The following is an 18,208-nucleotide window of genomic DNA, read 5'->3' on the forward strand; positions in this document are numbered from 1 at the left end:
AAAAGCCACGCAGAATGCGGTTGCCAGGCAATGCATTAGCACTGTCGCCATCTTCAACCAGCTGTTTAAAAAGATTAGCATGTAAATTACTACAGCGCACAGGAAGGTTGCTAGTCTACACCTTGGCACCCTCACCACCTTCAAGCAGCATCTTCACTCTCGTTATGCAAAGGACGTGAAGCTGTCCCGGAGCAATGAACGCTTGGCAAGCGCTGCTTGTCGCCATCTTTGTTAGGGTCAGGATGACTTCCGACTGCGGCGGAAGAGAATTTAATCCGGTTGGTGGGTCTGAGTGGAGGAAGGCGGGAATTTGGTCATCTCGCTTCTCGCCCTCTGGCGGCTCCAGACGGCAGACCGACCCGTGCTTCCAGACCTACACTGAGAGTCCCCAGGAGGGCGACTCTCCGGGGTGCGGGCTTCCAGATGGGGGATGCGGGGCCAGGGGTTCATCTGCTGTGCCTCGCAGCCTCCAGCGGGGTCCCCCTGTTCTGCAGGAGCAGCGGCGGCGGCCCCTCCCGTCAACAGGTGGGGCACTGGACTCCTGCACCTAAATAAGCAGGGGTTCGGGAAGCTGGGGCTGCACCTCTCGCAGGGAGTAGAGCCTGGGTGCCTTTTGCTGATACGGGGGACTACTACTAAGCCTGGCTTCCCGAAGAGCTTTGGGGGAACACGGGAGAGGCGGCAGGGTCTCAGTGGGGAGGTCTTCGGAGTTACTATGCTTCCCCACCCTTCTCAGCTTCCTTTCTCTGTCATCGGCTCCCTCAATGGAGTCCACATGTTCGGGCAGAATCTGGACGTGCAGCTGGACTCTGCAAGAACGGAAGACACAACCGTGGTTTGGAAGAGCTTCCATGACAGGTCCTTGGTGGGTGGGGTCAAGGGAACGAGAGACAACACCTGTTCAGCGATCCCCGGCTTAGATGATCTACTGTAGCTGCCCACCCTCTCTGGTCCCCGGTTCTCCCCGCGTCAGGATGTAGCCTGCCCGCAGCCTGAAGTGCAGAAACAGCCGACAGGCGCCAGGGAACTTGGCGGCATTGCCCAGGCCTGACCTCCTTCTTGCTTCTCCGATTTCGTCCCCACAGCATCACACTCATTGCTGTGTCGTCCGAGGAGGGTGCCTCGGAGCTGAGCCTGGAAAGGATGCTCCACATGGTGTTCGGGGCCATGGTGAGGCTGGGCCCTCTTTTCTCCGAAACTCAAGAGATCTGCAACTCTCAGCCCCTTGGCCTCAGTCTAAACCCCTGCATTTTTTTCTTTTTTTCTCTCACACCCAGGCATCCAAACCTCAGCCCTCCTCCCTCATACACAGGATTCCAGGCCTGGTCCTCCTCTCTCACACCACCCAAGTACTGTCTTCTCTTCGACTAGAGTCCATTCTCCTGTGTCAAGTGTCCACTCTTTGTCTAGGTTCTCATTGTGGGACTTGAGGAGCTGACCAACATCCGGAATGTAGAGCGCCTGAAGAAAGAGCTGAGGGTGAGGCCGTGGGACGTGAGTGCAGTTAGGGTCCCTTAGCCTTACCTGTTTGTCTGGGACTATAATTCCCACTAGGCCCTGGGACAGCATGAGCCCATAGGTTCTTGGGGAACTTGGTGTTCTTTCTCTGGACTGATCTGGGCCCACTGGCGTCCAAGCTTTTCCCTTTTTCTCCACAGGCCAGCTACTGTCTCATTGACAGCTTCCTGGGGAGCTCCGAGCTCATCGGGGACCTGACCCAGTGTGTGGACTCTGCCATCCCTCCAGAGGGCTCTCTCATGCAGGTATTGGGGCAGCTACAGAAATCGGTGTGCCCCATGGCTCTGGCCCAGCCTTCATTCTCCGCCCTCTGGACATCACCCGAGCACCCTCTTAGCATTCTGGAATGGAGTTTTACCTGGAACTCTTTCTAAAAGAACTCTCTTCCCCAGAGTCCACCCTGACCACTCCCCTTCTCTGGGGCAGCCTCCTCTTCCCCAGGACAGCCCCGCCTCTCTGCCCGATGTCCCGAGGCCTGTGTCCTCTGGTGCTCACCAACCTATGCTGACATCCATAAGTCAGTTTTAACTTCCTCGAGGCTCTCAAACAGCCTAAAACTTTCCAGGTCCCAACCTTGAAGCGAGCGCTGCCTTATCTGGGCAGACCCCTGTCTCCCTATCTTAAAGTTCTGTCCCTCTTGGCAGTGTGGCCTGACCAATCAGAGCTTCCATAGCTCAAACTGTAGATGCCGTTGTTAAAATTATTGGCTCTACAGTGCAGGCCTGTCATCCTGGCTACTCTAGAGGCTGAGAACGAGGATGAAAAGTTTAAGGCTGGCTGGCGGGCGGGGCAACTCAGCAAGCACCTGACTCAAAAGTTCAGTGTGGCTTGGCGGTAGAGCCGCTTAGCTAGCGTGCCCAAGGCCTTGAGTTACATTCCCATTACTGAAGGGAAAAAAAGTGATGCATGGTGAGCTGAGAATGCTCACTGAATGGGCACGTTCAAGCCTTCCTGTCCAGAGTGGGTGTGACGGGAGCATGGCAGCCGAACATACTGGAGTGTCTCCGCTGGTCGGTGGCTGCTCCTCCACGTCAGGCCCAGGCCGAGAGGTCCCTCCCTGCTTTATGACTCCTAGTCTGACCCCCGCCCCAGGAAACCCTCTCGGGGTTCGCGGAGGCCACTGGCACAGCCTTCGCCAGCCTGCTGGTCTCGGGCCGAGTGGTGGCAGCGACCGAGGGCTGGTGGCGCCTGGGCATGCCTGAAGCCGTGCTGCTCCCCTGGCTGGTCGGGTCCCTGCCACCACAGGCCGCTCGCGATTACCCGGTGTACCTGCCCCACGGGAGCCCCAAGGTGAGTGGGCGGGGACAGGGTGGGGCGTCCCGCGGGCGGGCGGGCGGGCCGCCGTGCTTAGCCCACCCTGCGCCCTGCTGCAGGTCCCGCACCGGCTGCTGACCTTAACGCTGCTGCGGGGCCTGGAGTTGTGTCTGCTGTGCGGGCCGCGCCCGCCTCTCGGCCAGCTGGACCCGCAGGTGAGGCGGACTGTCCCCCCCCACCGCCCGGGACACCCCCTCAGAGCGCCACCTGCTGCAGTCCCTAGCCAACCGAGCCACAGTAGGCATCCACCGAGCCCCAGCCCTGTCCTCACGCCGGTCATGCCCCTGCAGCTGTTGGAACGCTGGTGGCAGCCGCTGCTGGAGCCCCTCCGCGCCTGCCTGCCCCTGGGCCCCAGGGTGCTGCCCGAAGGGTTCCCGCTGCACAGCGACATCCTCGGGTGAGGCTCAGTGGTGGGGCCCAGGGTGGGGCGGGCCATGGGCCCCGTCAGCGCCCCATGGCCTGACAGTGCCCTTCCCCAGCCTGCTGTTGCTGCACTTGGAACTGAGACGCTGCCTCTTCACGGTGGAGCCTTCGCGGGATAAAGGTGCACAGGGAAGCGGTGTGGGGGGCACCTGAGCCAGAGGCCACCTAGTCACGCCGCTCATTTTTCTCCAGAGCCTTCCCCTGAGCAGCGTCGGCGCCTCCTTAGAAACTTCTACACGCTGGTGGCCACCACACACTTCCCAGCAGGTCAGTGGCAGGCCTGAACACCCCGAAACAGAGAACCCAGCATATGCCTGAATTGCCCTGGGCAGTCTTTTTTTTTTTTTTTTTTTTTTTTGGTTTTTCGAGACAGGGTTTCTCTGTGTAGCTTTGCGCTTTTCCTGGAACTCACTCTGTAGACCAGGCTGGCCTCGAACTCACAGAGATCCGCCTGCCTCTGCCTCCTGAGTGCTGGGATTAAAGGCGTGCGCCACCACCGCCCGGCCGCCCTGGGCAATCTTAGTACTTCATTCTGGACCCCTTCTCCAGCCAGGGCTTTTCAGTAAGGACTGGTTCTGGCCTGGGCATTTTGCCCCACACATGGAATTCCAGCTCCACTGTGGGCCAAGGCAGACGAACCATGACTTTGAGGCCAGTCTGTGTTATAGTGCCTCAAAAGAAAGAAGGGTTACTGCTCCATCCTCCAAGGCAATGACGGTCAGTTATGTGGATCCAAATGCCAAGCAAGCCTAAGTGGCAGCGCTCATCCGTCCTTCCTGTCACCCAACATGGTAGAGCTCTGCTCAAGCTGAGGGGTGTAAGGATCCCAGACTCCACAGCGGGAAGTTGTCCCAAGAGACACAGGCAGGGATGGATGAAGATCTCACAGGTGTGCACACTAGTAGAGGCCTGTACCAGAGAGAGTGGGGTGGGGTCCCCAGGAAGGGAGCAGCACTTAGGTCAACTCTGTGCTGGGATGTCTGAGCGCTCTCTCTCTCTCTCTCTCTCTCTCTCTCTCTCTCTCTCTCACACACACACACACACACACACACACACACGCACGCACGCACGCACGCACGCGCACACTCACACACGCACAGTCACAGGAAAACAGCAAGGCTAGGTGGGAAGAGGATGGTGTGGGAGGTGCTGGCCCTGACTGGACTGTGGCTTCCAAGCCACAGCTGTGCTGCTCACCAGCCCTCCCTGTCCTTTCCCAGGCCCTGCAGAGAAAGAAGAGGAGGCTGGCAGCCCGGCCCAGAGGCCCAGAGCTTGCTACCTGGTGCTAGGGCCGGGCGCGGGGTGGCGGCTGGTGGCGGTGCAGCTAGGGCTCCGGCGGCTGCTGCTGCTGCTGTCCCCTCAGAGCCCCGCCCACGGGCTGCGAGGCCTCGCCACCCACACTCTACAGGCCCTTACCCCGTTCCTCTGACCACCTAGGGGTGGGGTGTCAACAGACGGGTAATATTAGCGTTTCTCTGTTTATTCGCTCACAATAATACACGGACCGGATGGGGAGAGGGAGGGAGGGTGACAATGGGGGAGGGGAGGGGAGGAGGTACCAACTTCTCCAGCCCCTCTCCCTCTGTGCTCTGGGGGACAAGGGAGGGAGGGTGCTTCCCTTGACCCCCCCAGAATGTAAACAGCAGCAGATGAACAAAAATAAAAGTACAAAAGGCCAGAGGAAGCTCCCAGGCATGCCCCCACCCTGGGTCTTTGCTGTCACCACGGAGGGTCTCCTCGCTGCCCCCTCCTCCACAGCTGCCTCCATCCCAGGGCTGCCTGGCACCGGCCACGTCCCAGGGCAAGTCCGGGGCTCAGAACTGCTGGGCCAGCAGCTCACACAGGTGGCGAGAGACAGGCTCTTTGCTGGTGCGCAGGGTCAGGCGGTACATCTGTGCGGAGATGGCGGCCATGAGCCGAGAGCCCAGGAAGGGGTACAGGGTCAGAGAGGTACGGAGGTAAAGAAGGAAGAACAGTGAGAGGCACAGGACGGAGGAGGGCTGGGTGCAGGAAATGTGGGGTCCCAGGCAGGCCCTCCCTCCGCACTCACCTGGGCCTGGGCATTGGGCTCCAGCCGAAGCAGACACCCCACCTGCAGGGCTTTCGTCTGGATGATTCCAGCACCCACAAAGTTCTCAGGGTTGGGGTCCACGTTGTCCAGAAGAGCAGAGCCAAACCCCAGAAGCTAGAAAGGGGTGGGTATTGAAGAGGCAGAGCTGAGAAGCCTCCAGACTACCCCAGGTCAAACCCTCATGGGCGAGGACTGGTCCATCCAGTGGCCAGCACCCAGTAACTGCCCAGCCTCTCTCTCACCTTGGCCTTAGTAACTTCAGCATCCATGGGGTGGTTGGCTTTGAAGATTTTCTGTGCCTCCTGCAGGGGGCTGGGAGGAGGAAAGCACGGTCAGGCCCAGGAGGCCCCGCCCCGCCCCTCAGCCCCGCCCCACCCTCAGCCCCGCCCCTCACAGGCTCAGCTGCTTCCAGCGCTGGAAAAAGTCCTGGGCGGCCATCTCTGTGGGCTGGAAGAACTTGTTGATGGTCACCGGGAGCTTCAGGGTGAGGGACTGGGCGGTGCCACCGTACCTGAACAGATGAGAAGCAGCTCAGCCAGGTCCCATCCCTGACGCCCCTGCCTCACTGCCCACAGCCATGCACATACTTGGCTCTCACTCACCGGAAGCGCACGGACAGCAGCGGTGGTGTCAGGAAGTCTCGCAGACACTCGATGTTGAGCACCTGCTGCACCTGCGCACCACCGTCCACCTGTGCAGCTACACGCTTCGTCTGCACGGCCAGCTGTGGCCCGGAGTCAAGGAAGCAGGCCAGGGACAGAGGCGGCACAAGCTGAGGGCGTCTTGGGTTCTGAGGGCCAACCACAGATCCCCTACATCTAAGGCCCACACTCTTTGTCCTGGGACATCTGGGACACCTAGGAATCCCCTTCTGGACTCCACTCCTGGCTCCAATGGGTAACTCACCTCATGGACCATGATGGGCAACACAGTATCTTCTTAGGCTCAAGTACAAACTGGGTCCATGTAAAATGTCCTGGGAGTCACTGAAGCCATCCACCATCAGAACATGTCTGTCTGAGGAGCAGTGGCCGTGCACCCAGATGGACGTAATTAGTGTCACCATCTGTGCTCAGGCCTGACCCCATGTCAAGAACATGTATGTGCCAGGCTGGCTGGTTCCTATACCCTACCTGGCCTGCCCCACTTCAGACAGAGCAGTCTGCCCTGGGCTCTGGAAAGCTGGTGGACGAAGCAGAGGGACTCGTTGTTCTGGCCTCACACATGGGGACTGAGGACCACATAAGGGGGAGGGGGCCGGCTCTGCCATACACCTTCCAGAACGTCCCAGGAAGCTGGGCCTACTGGTGCACACCTGTTAGTACCGCACTTGGCAGGCAGACGCAGACGGCTCACCTTGAACTCAAAGCCAGCCCAATCTGTAGAGTGAGTGGAGGCCAGCCTAGGCTGCACTGCAGTTTCAGAAACAACAAAAGGCCCAAGAGCAGAACGAGGGAGGGAGAGCTACTTTTCTGGAGCGCTGGGAAGCACGTGGCTCAGCTGTGTGCTCCAAGGCTAGCAGTGCATGCAGCATCCCTGGTGAGCCTGAGCGGCGGAGCCCTAGCCCCAGAGCATGAGCCTCATACAGACCACAGCAGCCAAGGCAAGTGCCCAGGAGGGGCAGCTGGGGCGCTGGAAGTCAGACATCCCGTACACTGGGTCTCTGTCATCTGTCCCTGGGGAGAGGCCTACCTACTATGCATAGTCTTAGAAGTAACATGTGCCTAATTCATAGTGAGGGCTGAACAGGTATGGACCTGAATGTCTGCTTCCCAGGGGCCTACAGGGGTGGGCTGGGGCACTGTCAGGGCCAAGAGCAGAGGATATGAGTCTGGAGGTCTCCAGGGTGGACCACGGTGGGCGAGAAGCTCTGGAACTGCACCGAAGTCTTGTTGCCATAGAAGAGATACATTCGGCCTGCAGCGGGTGGGCAGGGGAGGGTCCATCCAAGCTCCTCTGATGCCATCCCTGCCACCAGCCCAGCCAGGAGATGCTGCCCATGACCCACCCTTCCAGTAACCCGCCTCCCCCAACCTCCAGGCCACCAGGACACACCCAGGTTCTGCCGGAACTCGGACTTGACTCCAATCTGCAGCAGCTGGTTCTCAAACAAGACCCCACTGTTCTTACACACGAACCTGGCAGAGTGGTGGGAGTCAGGAAGGTAGGGCTCCTCACCACCCATCTTCATGCTCCCCAGCTGTCCCCGCTCCCCTGCCCACCTCTCCAGAACTCACTTATTCAGCAGTTCATCTGCTTCTGGGATGGGAGGGCCTATGTCCTCGGGGCCTGGGCTGGAGGAGAGGAAAAAGTGAGATTCATGGGGGATGGGGGGTAGAGGCAACACTCTCTAGGAAGGCAGATTCCCCAGGACCCACAGGCCAAGTTTCCCCAGACCCTCAGGAATGGGAGTGGGACCCTGGCAGAGGGATCTCCCAAGGACCCCGACTTCCACTGTTTTCTAACCCTGTCAGTCATCAGAACCCCCTGACGCCCACCCTGGGGACATCCATCAACCCCACAGCCAGAGGCCGCCCCTTACTCAGCAGCTGGAGCTGGGTCAGCCAACAAAGCCATGGGGCTCTCAGGGGCAGGGGGCTCCAGCTCGCTGGGCAGCCAATCCCAGAGGAGACAGAGAAGACAGGTGTGGCGGGCAGCCAATCCCAGAGGAGACAGAGAAGACAGGTGTGGCGGGCAGCCAATCCCAGAGGAGACAGAGAAGACAGGTGTGGCGGGCAGCCAATCCCAGAGAGGCAGCAAGAGGGCCAGGGCAAGAGAGGCAAGGGGGTTCAGAAGGAAGGAAGAGCGGGCTGAGGTACAGCTGTGGGAAAGGACAGCACGGGGTGGCCAGGGCAGCAGAGTCCAGAGTGGCAGCCAGAGACTAGGGACGGGGGAGATGGAAGGACAAGGACAGGGGTACCTGAGGAAGGCCTCCTCAGGGGTGGGCCCCAGGCTGGGCTGTGCATTGGGGCCGTCAGAGAAGACATCCACCAGGAGGTTCCCGCCGCCGACAGGAACTGGAGGTGCGGCAGGGGGAGGGGCTGCCCGCAGCCCCAGGAGGTCCGCGGAGGGGGAGGGCGTCGACTGCAACCACGAGAGGGGATAGGTGAGATAGGGCCAGGGACAGAGGACCCAGCCTGGCCTCCCGGCCCATAACTGCGCTCACCACGGTGCTGGGGGTGGGCTCCACACCCCCATTGATGTCATTGTTGCTGGTATCCCTACGGCTGTCATCCAGGGCACTGGCTGCCCCAGGGCCCTTCTTGCGCTTCAGCTTGGCCAGGATAGATGACTCGCGCTCGGGAAATGGAGGCATTTCTTCTAGCACGGTGGCCTGTGGGCAGGAGAAGAGTCAGGGGGCACTTACGACCCGAGAGGGTGGTCCCAAAGCCTGGGGCATGGGCTCTGACCAGAACATCAGTGCTGGCTACAGAGCTGAGGGTGAGGTACTCCACTGCCCGCTGCTGGAGCTCCACATCGGCATTGCGCAGCTGGGACCCGGCACGCAGAACGCCCTGGATGGTGGCCTTGGTCTCGGGGAAGAGGTTGATGAACTTGATGTAGGTGGACAAGAGCAGGGCGCGAGTGGCCACGCTGCACAGGTGGAACTTGGAGTGCAGCAGCGAGAACTGGACAGGCGGGCTGTGGAGGAGGCGAGGTCAGCAGACATGCCCCGGAACGTGCTGAGAGGCTCTCTGGGAGCCCCACCATTTCTCAGCCCGATGGGGGGGGGTTCCCAACCCCCTAAGAGGTCCCCCAGAATGAGGCTCCCTCACCTGGAGCGTGGGTCCCCAGCAATCAAGTTCCCAAACTCCCCAAGGATGTAGCCACCGACCTTCACCATGTTCTCATGACAGGCTGGGGCCTGGAGGGCCTGTGAGGGAGCAAGGGAGAGCGGTGTGAGGACAAGGAGAGGAGTCCCCTGATCTCTGCAATGCACACAGTCATAAATGGGGAGACTGAGGCATGGGGAAGTTGTCAAGTGACTAGCTGGACTCTGTGCAGGGGACTCTGGGATCTACACATACTGTGATTTCAGTGCTGGAGCCCCAGCTGCCGGGATGTTTGGAAGGTCCTAAGAACTGGGAGAGGGGGATCTACCTGGAGAAATGAGGGTACTGGGGAATGTGGTATCCTTGATTACTTCCTGGACAGCCATGAGTAGCCTCCACCCCACGTTCTGTGCATGCCCAAGTGTGCACACAGGAGTGCATGCCCGTATGTAAAGTTACGAAGGCCAGAAGATGTCAGGTGTCTTCCTCAATCTTTCTCCACGTTGACACATGATCTCTCACTGAACCTAGAGTTCCATTTTGGCTAGACTAGCTGGCCGGCAAGCCCCACAGTGCTGGATTAGTCACACAGAGCCACACAGCTTCTGCATGAGTGCCAGGACTGAAAAGCAGACTCTCGCGCTCATACAACTGAACTACTCCCAGTCCTAGCCACACATTGCTGCTGCCACACCTGCCTTCCCTGCCATGATGGAACCTGTGGAGCATTGCATAGGGAATAGAGTGGCCAGCTCTCCTGGACAAGAACCAAAACATGGGGATGGCACCCATGCTGTGGACTCTCCACACCAGGAAGGCCCCAAGGTTGCAGGTCCCTTGAGTGACTCAGGATGCTGGACCCTGCTGGTGGGGTATATCATTGCTTAGATGTTTTTGATTGACAGCCAAGTTCCACCATGGAGTCAGAGTGAAGGATGCTAACCTCAAACACTGTCTTGGCAGCATAACCCTGGACATCGTCACGGTTGGTGACAATCTGCAACACTCGGTACCACACCTCCTCGCTCACATAGTCGCCTGCGATGCGGATGAGGTTGAGGATGGTGTCCACATACCAGCTATAGTCTACTGCATACTTCTCAGCCAGGATGGCCACCTTCAACACCTATGGCAGAAGGTGGTAAGGTGTGAGTGGACGATTATGCCTCCCACAGGAGGGTGACTACTGCCATTCCTGGATCTGTGATCACTGTTGACCCCATCCTAACATCCAAGGTCCCTCCCCAGTCTCATCCCTTAGACCCGGGATTCCTAACTTTATTCTTCTTCCCTTAGACCCCACACTCCTCCCAACCTAAGGGGTCAGACCCCAGCCCTCCCCGCTTAGATTCTGTGGTCCAGGTCCTGGCCATCCTCCCTCACATGCAGGTGTCCAGCTCTGGCCCCTAGACTCACGATCTCCTCTCGGATGGCGTAGTCTGCAGTCTCTAGGTACCGCAGCATCTCTGATACAATTTGCTTGGCATTGCTCCGGTCACACATGGCATACAGGAGGTCGGCTGCCCTCTGCCTCACACTGACATCCCGCTCCGTCTGAGGAAGAAGAGCAGGACCAAGATGGGCTCTAAGCTGCACTGGAGCCACTGAAGGCCACCAAGCACCTGGCCACTCTGAGTGGGGCGAGGGCTGCACCTTGAGGGCGTTGATGACGGTCTCGATGTGCGTCTTGACAGCCTCATGGGAGAACTCGGAGCTGGCCAGCGTGCACATGCTCTCCAGAGCCAGGTAGCGCAGGTTCGTCTCCCGGTGCTGCAGGAACTGGCCCAGCTGGTTACAAGCGCGGACCAGGAGGTTGGGTTCACTGCCAGGCACAAGTCAAGTATAGACGGAGATGGGACATGAACTGATCCATCTCATAGCCCCTGAGGACCCAGGTCCTCACGTCTGCTCACCCCAACATCCTGTTCTGACCCTTCCGGGAACCCAGACGTCTGGGCTCCTATGCACTGGAGTGGGGAATACAGCCAGCAGAAACTCGCCTTGATTTCAATCCCCAGTATGCAAAATTGAACCCACAAAGATATGCAGCAATTCTGCATCTACCTCAGAGGAGTATTTCACACCTCTGTCCCCTTCCTAGCCAGGATCCCAGGCCCCAAACTCCTCCCTTCGACTGTGGGGCCCTGCTTTCCTTCCTCAGACGCAGGTGTCAGAGGCCAGGCATCCTTCCTCAGGCATGTCCTGTTCTCTGTCCTCCCTCAGGCCAGCGGCCCCGCTTCTCCACACCCTGCCTGCAGCACCTGTCATAGTGGATGATGAGGCTAATGGTCTCAAAGAGGATGGCGTTCTTGGCGTTGGAGTGCTGCACCTTCTTGGACTTGGGGGGCTCCTGGGCTTTGTTGAGCACGGTCTCGAGACACTCCACTAGCCGCCCTCTCACAGCCGCGTCCTCTGGGAAAGGGAAGGGAAGTGGCTGAGCGCCCCCCCGTGGTCGCTGCGGTCTGCAGCCTCTTCCAGCTTTCACCTTACATGGAGGGCCCAGCTACCTTTAAGGCCGGCAGTCCCAGGCTGGGCCTCTGCCTTCTGAGGCAGAGCATTATTTCCAGGTCTGGGCTCCCACTCACTCCCCTCGTATGAACCTCAGTTTCCTCCTCTGCTGCACTGATGCTCCTTAAGTTTCTCACACAAGTATGGAAAGCCCAGGAGTCTTCCCCAGAGCCACCATGGAGTTGAAGCATTCCCAAGGAGCTATCCCTAGAGATCAAGGAGCCGCCCCTCAACTGTCAGCCCTGAAGGCCACTGCACACTATCTGGGCACCAGGGATCATGAGGGGTTTGTTGTTTGTTTGGAGGTTTTTTTTTTTTTTTTTTTTTCCGAGACAGGGTTTCTCTGTGTAGCTTTGCGCCTTTCCTGGAACTCGGTAGCCCAGGCTGGCCTCGAACTCACAGAGATCCACCTGGCTCTGCCTCCCGAGTGCTGGGATTAAAGGCGTGCACCACCACCGCCCGGCTGGAGGTTTTTTATTTTACTTTATTTTTTAATTTTTGAGACAGGGTTTCTCTGTAGCCCAGGCTGGCCTTGAACTCACAGAGTTCAACCTGCCTCTGCCTCCCAAGTGCTGGGATTAAAGGCGTGCGCCTTTACGGCCGCCGCTCAGGGATTGTGAGTTTAGCAGAAACAAACTCCTCAGTGTCCCGCGGTGCCCCACGCTGTAGCAGGCAGCAGTCAGACCAGCCCTGGGCCACAGCCTGCTCTGGCTCGGCCCTCTCCTGGTAAAGCATGCACAGTAGGGAACTAGCTCTCCCCACAGGAGAGGGCTGCGAGAAGGAAGGGGCCCAAGACAGGAGCATCACCCCAGGTGAGGAGCAGGGCAGCAGAGCGAGAGGCCGCCTGCCCCATCTCCCGCACGCGGCCTCCCATGCAGCCTGGCCCTAGCCTGGCTCTGGAGTGGACTCTGGAGTGGACTCACGCTGGCGGCCCACAGGCCTCACCTGGTGGTGGGTAGCTCTGCAGCAGCCGCAGCAGCTTCACGGAGAGCCAGGGGGCAGGAACGAAGTAATAGGTGTAGTCCTGGAGGTCGGTGGAGGCAGAGGAGACGATCTGCAGGAGGAGGGAGTGATGGGCGCGAGGAGGGCCCTGGGCCCTGAAGAGACATGTTCACACCAGGCTTGCACCGAGAGAGCCAGCGCCACGGAAGGGGAAACCAAGGCCTGAAGGTAGCGTGGCCTGAGCACGGGATGAGAACTAAGCCTGAGGATGGTGGAACCTTCCCTTCTTTCTGAACAGAGTGCCAGAGAGCCCAGCTGGCCGCACACAAGCCCCTCCTGCTTCGGCTCCTGAGGGCCTGCACTGTGCCCCAACACCTGGCTCTGAATGTTCCAAGTAATGCTGCTAACGGTGGAACAGTCTCCGCCAGGTCCTTGCGTGTGGCAGTCCCCTGGGCTCTGCCTCCTCCATTAGCCTTCACTACCCAGGTTCCTGCGTCTTGAGCCCCGCAGGAAACTACTAAAGAGTCTGGAGCTGGGTCTGATCCTAGGTCCCAGGTCCAACACAGGCCAGAAAGGGACACAGTCGAAGATCAAAAGATCACGACTGTCTCTTCTCAGGGTAACCCCCTTCTCCACCTTGAAAAGCCTTCTTTGGTGCACACCTTTGATCCCAGCACTCGGGAGGCAGAGGCAGGCGGATCTCTGTGAGTTCAAGGCCAGCCTGGGCTACAGAGTTGAGTTCCAGCCAGAGCTACACGGAGACCCTGTCTGGGGGAGGAGGGGTGACACCAGGGTGGGACAAACAAACACACACTTTCTCCAGGAAGCCCCCCACAGCACTCTGACAGTGGCATGACCATGTCTCCTCATCCTTGTTCCCTCCTGGGCCTGGCACCTGGCACCTTCAGATGTGGGAAATGACGGGGCTGGGACAGACTGAATGGTGGGTATAGGTGTTCCTGTGGCCCAAGGATCTGAGACACTTCTGACCTCCAGACAACAGTTTGATTTCCCCGAGTTTCCCTTTGGTTAGCACCCCTGAGAAGCTGGCCTGGCTCCCAGACAGGGCTAGGCTCTCCATTAGGTGCCCACGGTGCCGACCTCCTCCACGACATGCCCACAGCTCTTCCTGGCAGTCTGTGACTGAGTCACCCTGTCACTCTCTCCCTTCCCAGGACAGGGGCTCCTTAAGGGCTGATGCAGATGCAGAGCCAGGCACACAGAGGCTCGGGGTGCTTTGAGGACAGCGCCAGCGGTGAGAGGCGAAAGACAGGACAAGCAGAGAGGAAAGAGCAGAACAAGCAAGGAGGGAAGAAGGGCCAGGAAGACGGCTTTGGGGTGCTTGGTGACACCCCAACTCCTTATCCACAACAGCCATGCTACACACAGCATTGGTGTCAGCCCCTGAAGCATGAAGGAAAAGAAGCTCAGAGAAGTGAAGCCACTTGCCTGCAGCTGCACAGCATGGATGAAGCCACCGAGAGGCTTGGCTTGCCATTCAGGGCAGGGGGAGAGTGACAGGTGTTATAGACACACTAGTGTGACAGCATACTCACCCGGCTCAGGCGAGACACAGCCAGTGAGATACAGGTCTTGAAGTCATCTGGATTCTTCTTACAGAGGCAGGTGATAAGGCTGACAGCCGCTGTGACCACTCCCTGCAAGGAGCTCAGGCATGAAGGCCCAGGCTCGTGGCCAGGATGGGGATGGGCAAGGGCAAGGACATTCCCGGTAGGGGGGCAAGATACATGCAAGGGTGATTGTGCTCCCGGGGAAGGGTAAAGAGACCTCACAGATGACATCTGGGGACCTGGGAAGGCCCTGGCATGGGGTAAATCAGTAGCAAGGAGCACAGTTGGGGTACTGGGAGTCTTAGGCAGGGCAAGAGTCAGGTCTTTCTTTCTTAGACAGGCAGGTAATGGGACTTGCTAGGGGATCTCTAGGCTCAGAAATACGCAGGGTTTTTTTTTTTTAAAGGATCTGGGTCAGAGATGGGGACAGTCCCTGGCAGCCAAGGAGATGTCAAAGAGGTAGCAAAGTTTCTAGAAAAATCGGGCAGTTCATAGGCACTGGGGACATAGGAGCTGGGTTGGAATGTTACGGGGTTCCTAGCCTCAGGGAAGAGGTCAGGCATTTGGGGGCATCTGGGCACCTCACCATGTGTTGGTCATTGAGCAAGTGAACTACACGTGCCGTCCACTCGCCCATGGGCACCAGGTCAGGTGAAGCCTTGTAGAGTCGAAGCAGGCACAGGGCTGCACTTTGCTTCACACTGTCCATGCTGTCTCTGTGGGGACAGTGCGGGACAGTCAGCGCTACCTGCACCCAGTGCACCCGACTTCCCAGGATAGGACACCAGCAGCCAGGGTGACCCCAAAGCATCTGGCCACTGCCCTGACTGTCCCACGGACTCTGTCTCATCATCCACAGAACAACTGGCAGACCAGACAGGATGTGCAGGCTGGCTCTGCCCTGCATCCTGAGCGCCTGCATCCTGAGCGCCTGCGTGTGCCTGCACTGCTGTAGATTATGGAGACCGGCAGACACACTGGCGAACACACCTTTGCTCACAGACCTCGCCGGTAACTGCTGAGGCAGAGACAGAACAAACCAAAGGAGGAGAGGCAGGAAACGGTTCTCCTTGGGAGTCCTAGAGGCCCAGAGAGGCCCAGCCCTGCCCTGCCCTGCCTATCCAGGATTCCAAGCAGACAACTTCAAACTTTAATCAGGGCTTCAAGAGCCAAGGCTGGCCTTCAAGTTCTGATTCCTTTGCCCCATCTGCCCAATGCTGGGATCACAGGGCACCCGTCCAGCTCTATCTCAGCTCCCCGGGCTTGTTTCTACATCCTGACTGATGAGAGGTGTACACCACCACACACGGTTCTCACGGTACCGTGGATGGAATAGCGCTTTGGGTACACTAGGTGAGCACTCTGCCAGTGGGGCTCAGCCCCAGCCCGCTTCCATGTACCCACTCTTGACTGAAGGATTCCCTTGTCGTGTCCGTTTCCTGGTCAGTAACTTTGAAACTAGACAGAAGCAGACAGACCAAGGTGCCGCTCAGGGTGGGTGCAAACTGCACTACATGCAGATGCAGCAGGCAGCGAAGACGGACACAGACTGAGTCCAGACCCAGAAGACTTCAGGGGGACGGGGAGGAAGAGAGTGGAACCAGAGGACATGGGCTGGCTTCTGTGGTGTGCTGCACATATCTGGTGCACATACATTCACAAAAGCACACGTGCACATAAAAATGAATAAGTATTTTTAAAGGAGTGATAAGCTGGGGCTGGTGACAGACACATACCTGTCATTCTAGCCCTAAGGAGGCTGAGGCTGGATGACAGTAAAATCAAGGACAGTCTAGACTACAGAGTGAGTTCAAGGTCAGGCTGGCAATTAAACGGGACCTTTTCCCCATTTTGAGACAGTCTCTCGCCATGTAGCCCTGGCTAGCCTAGAACTCAATATGTGTATTAGAGTAGCCTCAGATTCACATAAATCTGCCACACGCCACCATGCCAACAAGACAGTGTCACCTGCCTGGCGGCGGTGGTGGTGGTGGTGGTGCACACCTTTAATCCCAGCACTTGGGAGGCAGAGGCAGGAGGATCTCTGTGAGTTCGAGGCCAGCCTGGTCTACCTAGTGTGTTCCAGGACAGCCAGGGCTGTTACACAGAGAAACACTGTCTTGAAAAACCAAAAAACTAACCAAAGCAGACACTGAATTTTGCTCGACAGTGTAGCACACTATCACTTCTGTACTCTAGAGGCTAAGTAGCAGGAGGAGCAGCAGTTCAAGGCTATACTCAGCTACATAGTGAGTTCAAGGCCAACCTGGACTTGTCAAAAAACAAGCAAATCAAACTAAAAGCAGACAGCGATCAGAATGGGTTCCTAGTGAGAGCCTGTTGCAAACTTTTTTTTTTACAAGACAGGGTTCCTTTGTGTAGCCCTGGCTGTCCTGGAACTTGTTCTATAGACCAGGCTGGCCTCCAACTCACAGAGATCCGCCTGCCTCTGCCTCTTTGGTGCTAGGATTAAAGGCGTGTGCCACCATGACCAGTGAGGTTAAAATTATTAACTAATCAATTAGGAGACAGGATCTGACTATAATGCTGCTCAAGCTGGCCTTGAAACGCCCCCTTCTCACCAACCCCCCAACAGAGTTTCTCTGTGTAACAGTCCTGGCTGTCCTGGAATTTGCTTTGTAGACCAGGCTGGCCTCAAACTCACAGAGATCACCCTGCCTCTACCTCCTGAGTGCTAGGATTAAAGGCATTTGCCACTGCCCAGCTATCCTCCTGCCTCAGTTTCCCAGTGCTGGATGACAGGTCTGCAACCGTAACAGGACTTTCATCCTTTTCCTACTGTAGGTCAGCCCATACTCTGGCCCTACCTGAACAGAGCACACTGGGCCACCTCAAGACCTCAGGACCCGCCTTCAAGCTACTTCTCTTCCCTATTCCTTGAGTACTGCACACATGTGGGATACATACATACATACACATAGGCAAAACACTCATACACGAGACAGCGAGTGCTCAGCCTTGCCTGGCTTAATCATTTCCAAGGTGACCCAGGCAGGGTAACACAGGCGCAATGGTGCATGCATGCAATCCCAGCACTAAGGAGGCGGAAGCTAGAGAGTCAGTTCCCGGCCAGCCTGGGCTACATGATGCCCTGCCTCAAACAAACAAACAAAAAAACAGGCTGGAAGCCAGCCTTGGTTGCTCTGTGCCAGAGACAGGTAATTTTGTACACAGTTCCCAGGGGTGTTTATTTTTAGGTCACCCACACTTTGATGTGTGGCTCCCCACAGCTTCTACCTGGACAAGCTTTTCTTTACTCCCAGAGGCTGCAAAGCTCCCCAGATCCCAGAAGCCTTCAAAGCCCAGTCTGTCTGAGCCCTGTTCGTCAGGGTTGGCTGCTCCTGCTGGCCTGTGTGTGCCTCATGAACTGGCTAGCTCAGGACACCATTAACCAATAGTCTCTTGCTCCTTTGTCCCCACTAAAGTCTTCCCTTTTTTTGAGGCAGGGTTTCAGGCTGGCCTCAGGCTTGTTCATCCTCTTGCTTCCCACAGGCTCCACTACCCCCAGATCAGCCACACTTGTCTACGCTGCCGGAAATAGAAATCTCACCTCTGGCACAGCAACCACAGTGCTCTTTCTCCGAGTAACTCTGCTTCTGCTGTCCGTCTGCCTGACACACACCAGTCACCTGCACTTCCGTGGGAAGCAAAGGCAGACTCCCCAGAGTCTCTTCCATGCTCACTACACTCCATCCAGAGACTCCCTGGTGTCCACACACCTACACCCTGAGCCTTGGTACCTGCTGGGCCTTTTGTGAAAGGCACTCACATCCTCCAATGATTACTGACTCCATTCTAGTGCATTCCACGTCAGCCCTGGAGAATCCCTGACTTGTTAATTAAAGGCTTTTTCAGAGCCAGAGAGATGGCTCAGCAGTTAAGAGCACTGGCTGCTCTTCCAGAGGGCAGCTTCCGTTCCCAGCAGCCATGGCAGTGGCTCTCAACCTCCTGTGACTCCACCTCCAGAGGACCCCATGCTTCTGGCCTCCAAGAGCACCTGCACTCATGTGCACACACCCACACACAGACAAACACACCTACACATGATTTCAAATAACACTGGCTGC

The 18,208-nt window shown here is 57.7% G+C and overlaps 2 protein-coding genes across 5 annotated transcripts in view; one reads left to right on the forward strand and one right to left on the reverse strand.

Annotated features, from left to right (window-relative positions):
• Positions 1-4,933, forward strand: Fuz (fuzzy planar cell polarity protein). 2 transcript variants are annotated; one of them, XM_028858848.2, is made up of 11 exons: positions 1-525; positions 737-865; positions 1,086-1,170; positions 1,411-1,479; positions 1,659-1,763; positions 2,611-2,808; positions 2,892-2,987; positions 3,123-3,229; positions 3,312-3,376; positions 3,448-3,522; positions 4,476-4,933. In XM_028858848.2, the coding sequence occupies exons 1-11, from the start codon at positions 431-433 to the stop codon at positions 4,682-4,684; spliced, it is 1,233 nt and encodes a 410-aa protein (XP_028714681.1). In that variant the 5' UTR covers positions 1-430; the 3' UTR covers positions 4,685-4,933. The 2 variants fall into 2 exon arrangements, with proteins under 2 accessions (XP_028714681.1, XP_028714680.1); XM_028858847.2 differs by having other exon boundaries at positions 4-525; positions 737-858.
• Ap2a1 (adaptor related protein complex 2 subunit alpha 1) overlaps positions 4,718-18,208 on the reverse strand; it is a 25,260-nt gene continuing 11,769 nt past the window's right edge. The window contains exons 5-24 of one of the 3 annotated variants that reach the window (XM_028858844.2): positions 14,707-14,836; positions 14,106-14,207; positions 12,553-12,661; positions 11,361-11,511; positions 10,753-10,921; positions 10,516-10,653; positions 10,043-10,225; positions 9,103-9,200; positions 8,737-8,968; positions 8,493-8,660; positions 8,247-8,410; positions 7,869-7,934; positions 7,564-7,620; positions 7,382-7,464; positions 7,154-7,243; positions 5,929-6,052; positions 5,721-5,837; positions 5,569-5,638; positions 5,306-5,440; positions 4,718-5,147 (exon numbers count right to left, since the gene is read on the reverse strand). In XM_028858844.2, the coding sequence (XP_028714677.1) occupies positions 5,070-5,147; positions 5,306-5,440; positions 5,569-5,638; positions 5,721-5,837; positions 5,929-6,052; positions 7,154-7,243; positions 7,382-7,464; positions 7,564-7,620; positions 7,869-7,934; positions 8,247-8,410; positions 8,493-8,660; positions 8,737-8,968; positions 9,103-9,200; positions 10,043-10,225; positions 10,516-10,653; positions 10,753-10,921; positions 11,361-11,511; positions 12,553-12,661; positions 14,106-14,207; positions 14,707-14,836 (2,464 nt within the window). In that variant the 3' untranslated portion in view covers positions 4,718-5,069. The remainder of the gene's footprint in view (positions 5,148-5,305; positions 5,441-5,568; positions 5,639-5,720; positions 5,838-5,928; positions 6,053-7,153; positions 7,244-7,381; positions 7,465-7,563; positions 7,621-7,868; positions 7,935-8,246; positions 8,411-8,492; positions 8,661-8,736; positions 8,969-9,102; positions 9,201-10,042; positions 10,226-10,515; positions 10,654-10,752; positions 10,922-11,360; positions 11,512-12,552; positions 12,662-14,105; positions 14,208-14,706; positions 14,837-18,208) is intronic. The other 2 variants (XM_037200540.1, XM_028858845.2) reach the window with 2 other exon arrangements.

The sequence above is a fragment of the Peromyscus leucopus genome, chromosome 1 (genome assembly GCF_004664715.2).
Source record: "Peromyscus leucopus breed LL Stock chromosome 1, UCI_PerLeu_2.1, whole genome shotgun sequence".
Taxonomy (NCBI): Eukaryota; Metazoa; Chordata; class Mammalia; order Rodentia; family Cricetidae; genus Peromyscus; species Peromyscus leucopus.

Bases quoted from the DNA above. Each gene is read 5' to 3' on its own strand.
- Fuz (XM_028858848.2), top strand. From the start codon at position 431: ATGCGGGGCCAGGGGTTCATCTGCTGTGCCTCGCAGCCTCCAGCGGGG. The intron at 526-736 runs GTGGGGCACTGG...CACCCTTCTCAG, and splicing joins GCGGCCCCTCCCGTCAACAG to CTTCCTTTCTCTGTCATCGG. The intron at 1,764-2,610 runs GTATTGGGGCAG...CCCCCGCCCCAG, and splicing joins CAGAGGGCTCTCTCATGCAG to GAAACCCTCTCGGGGTTCGC.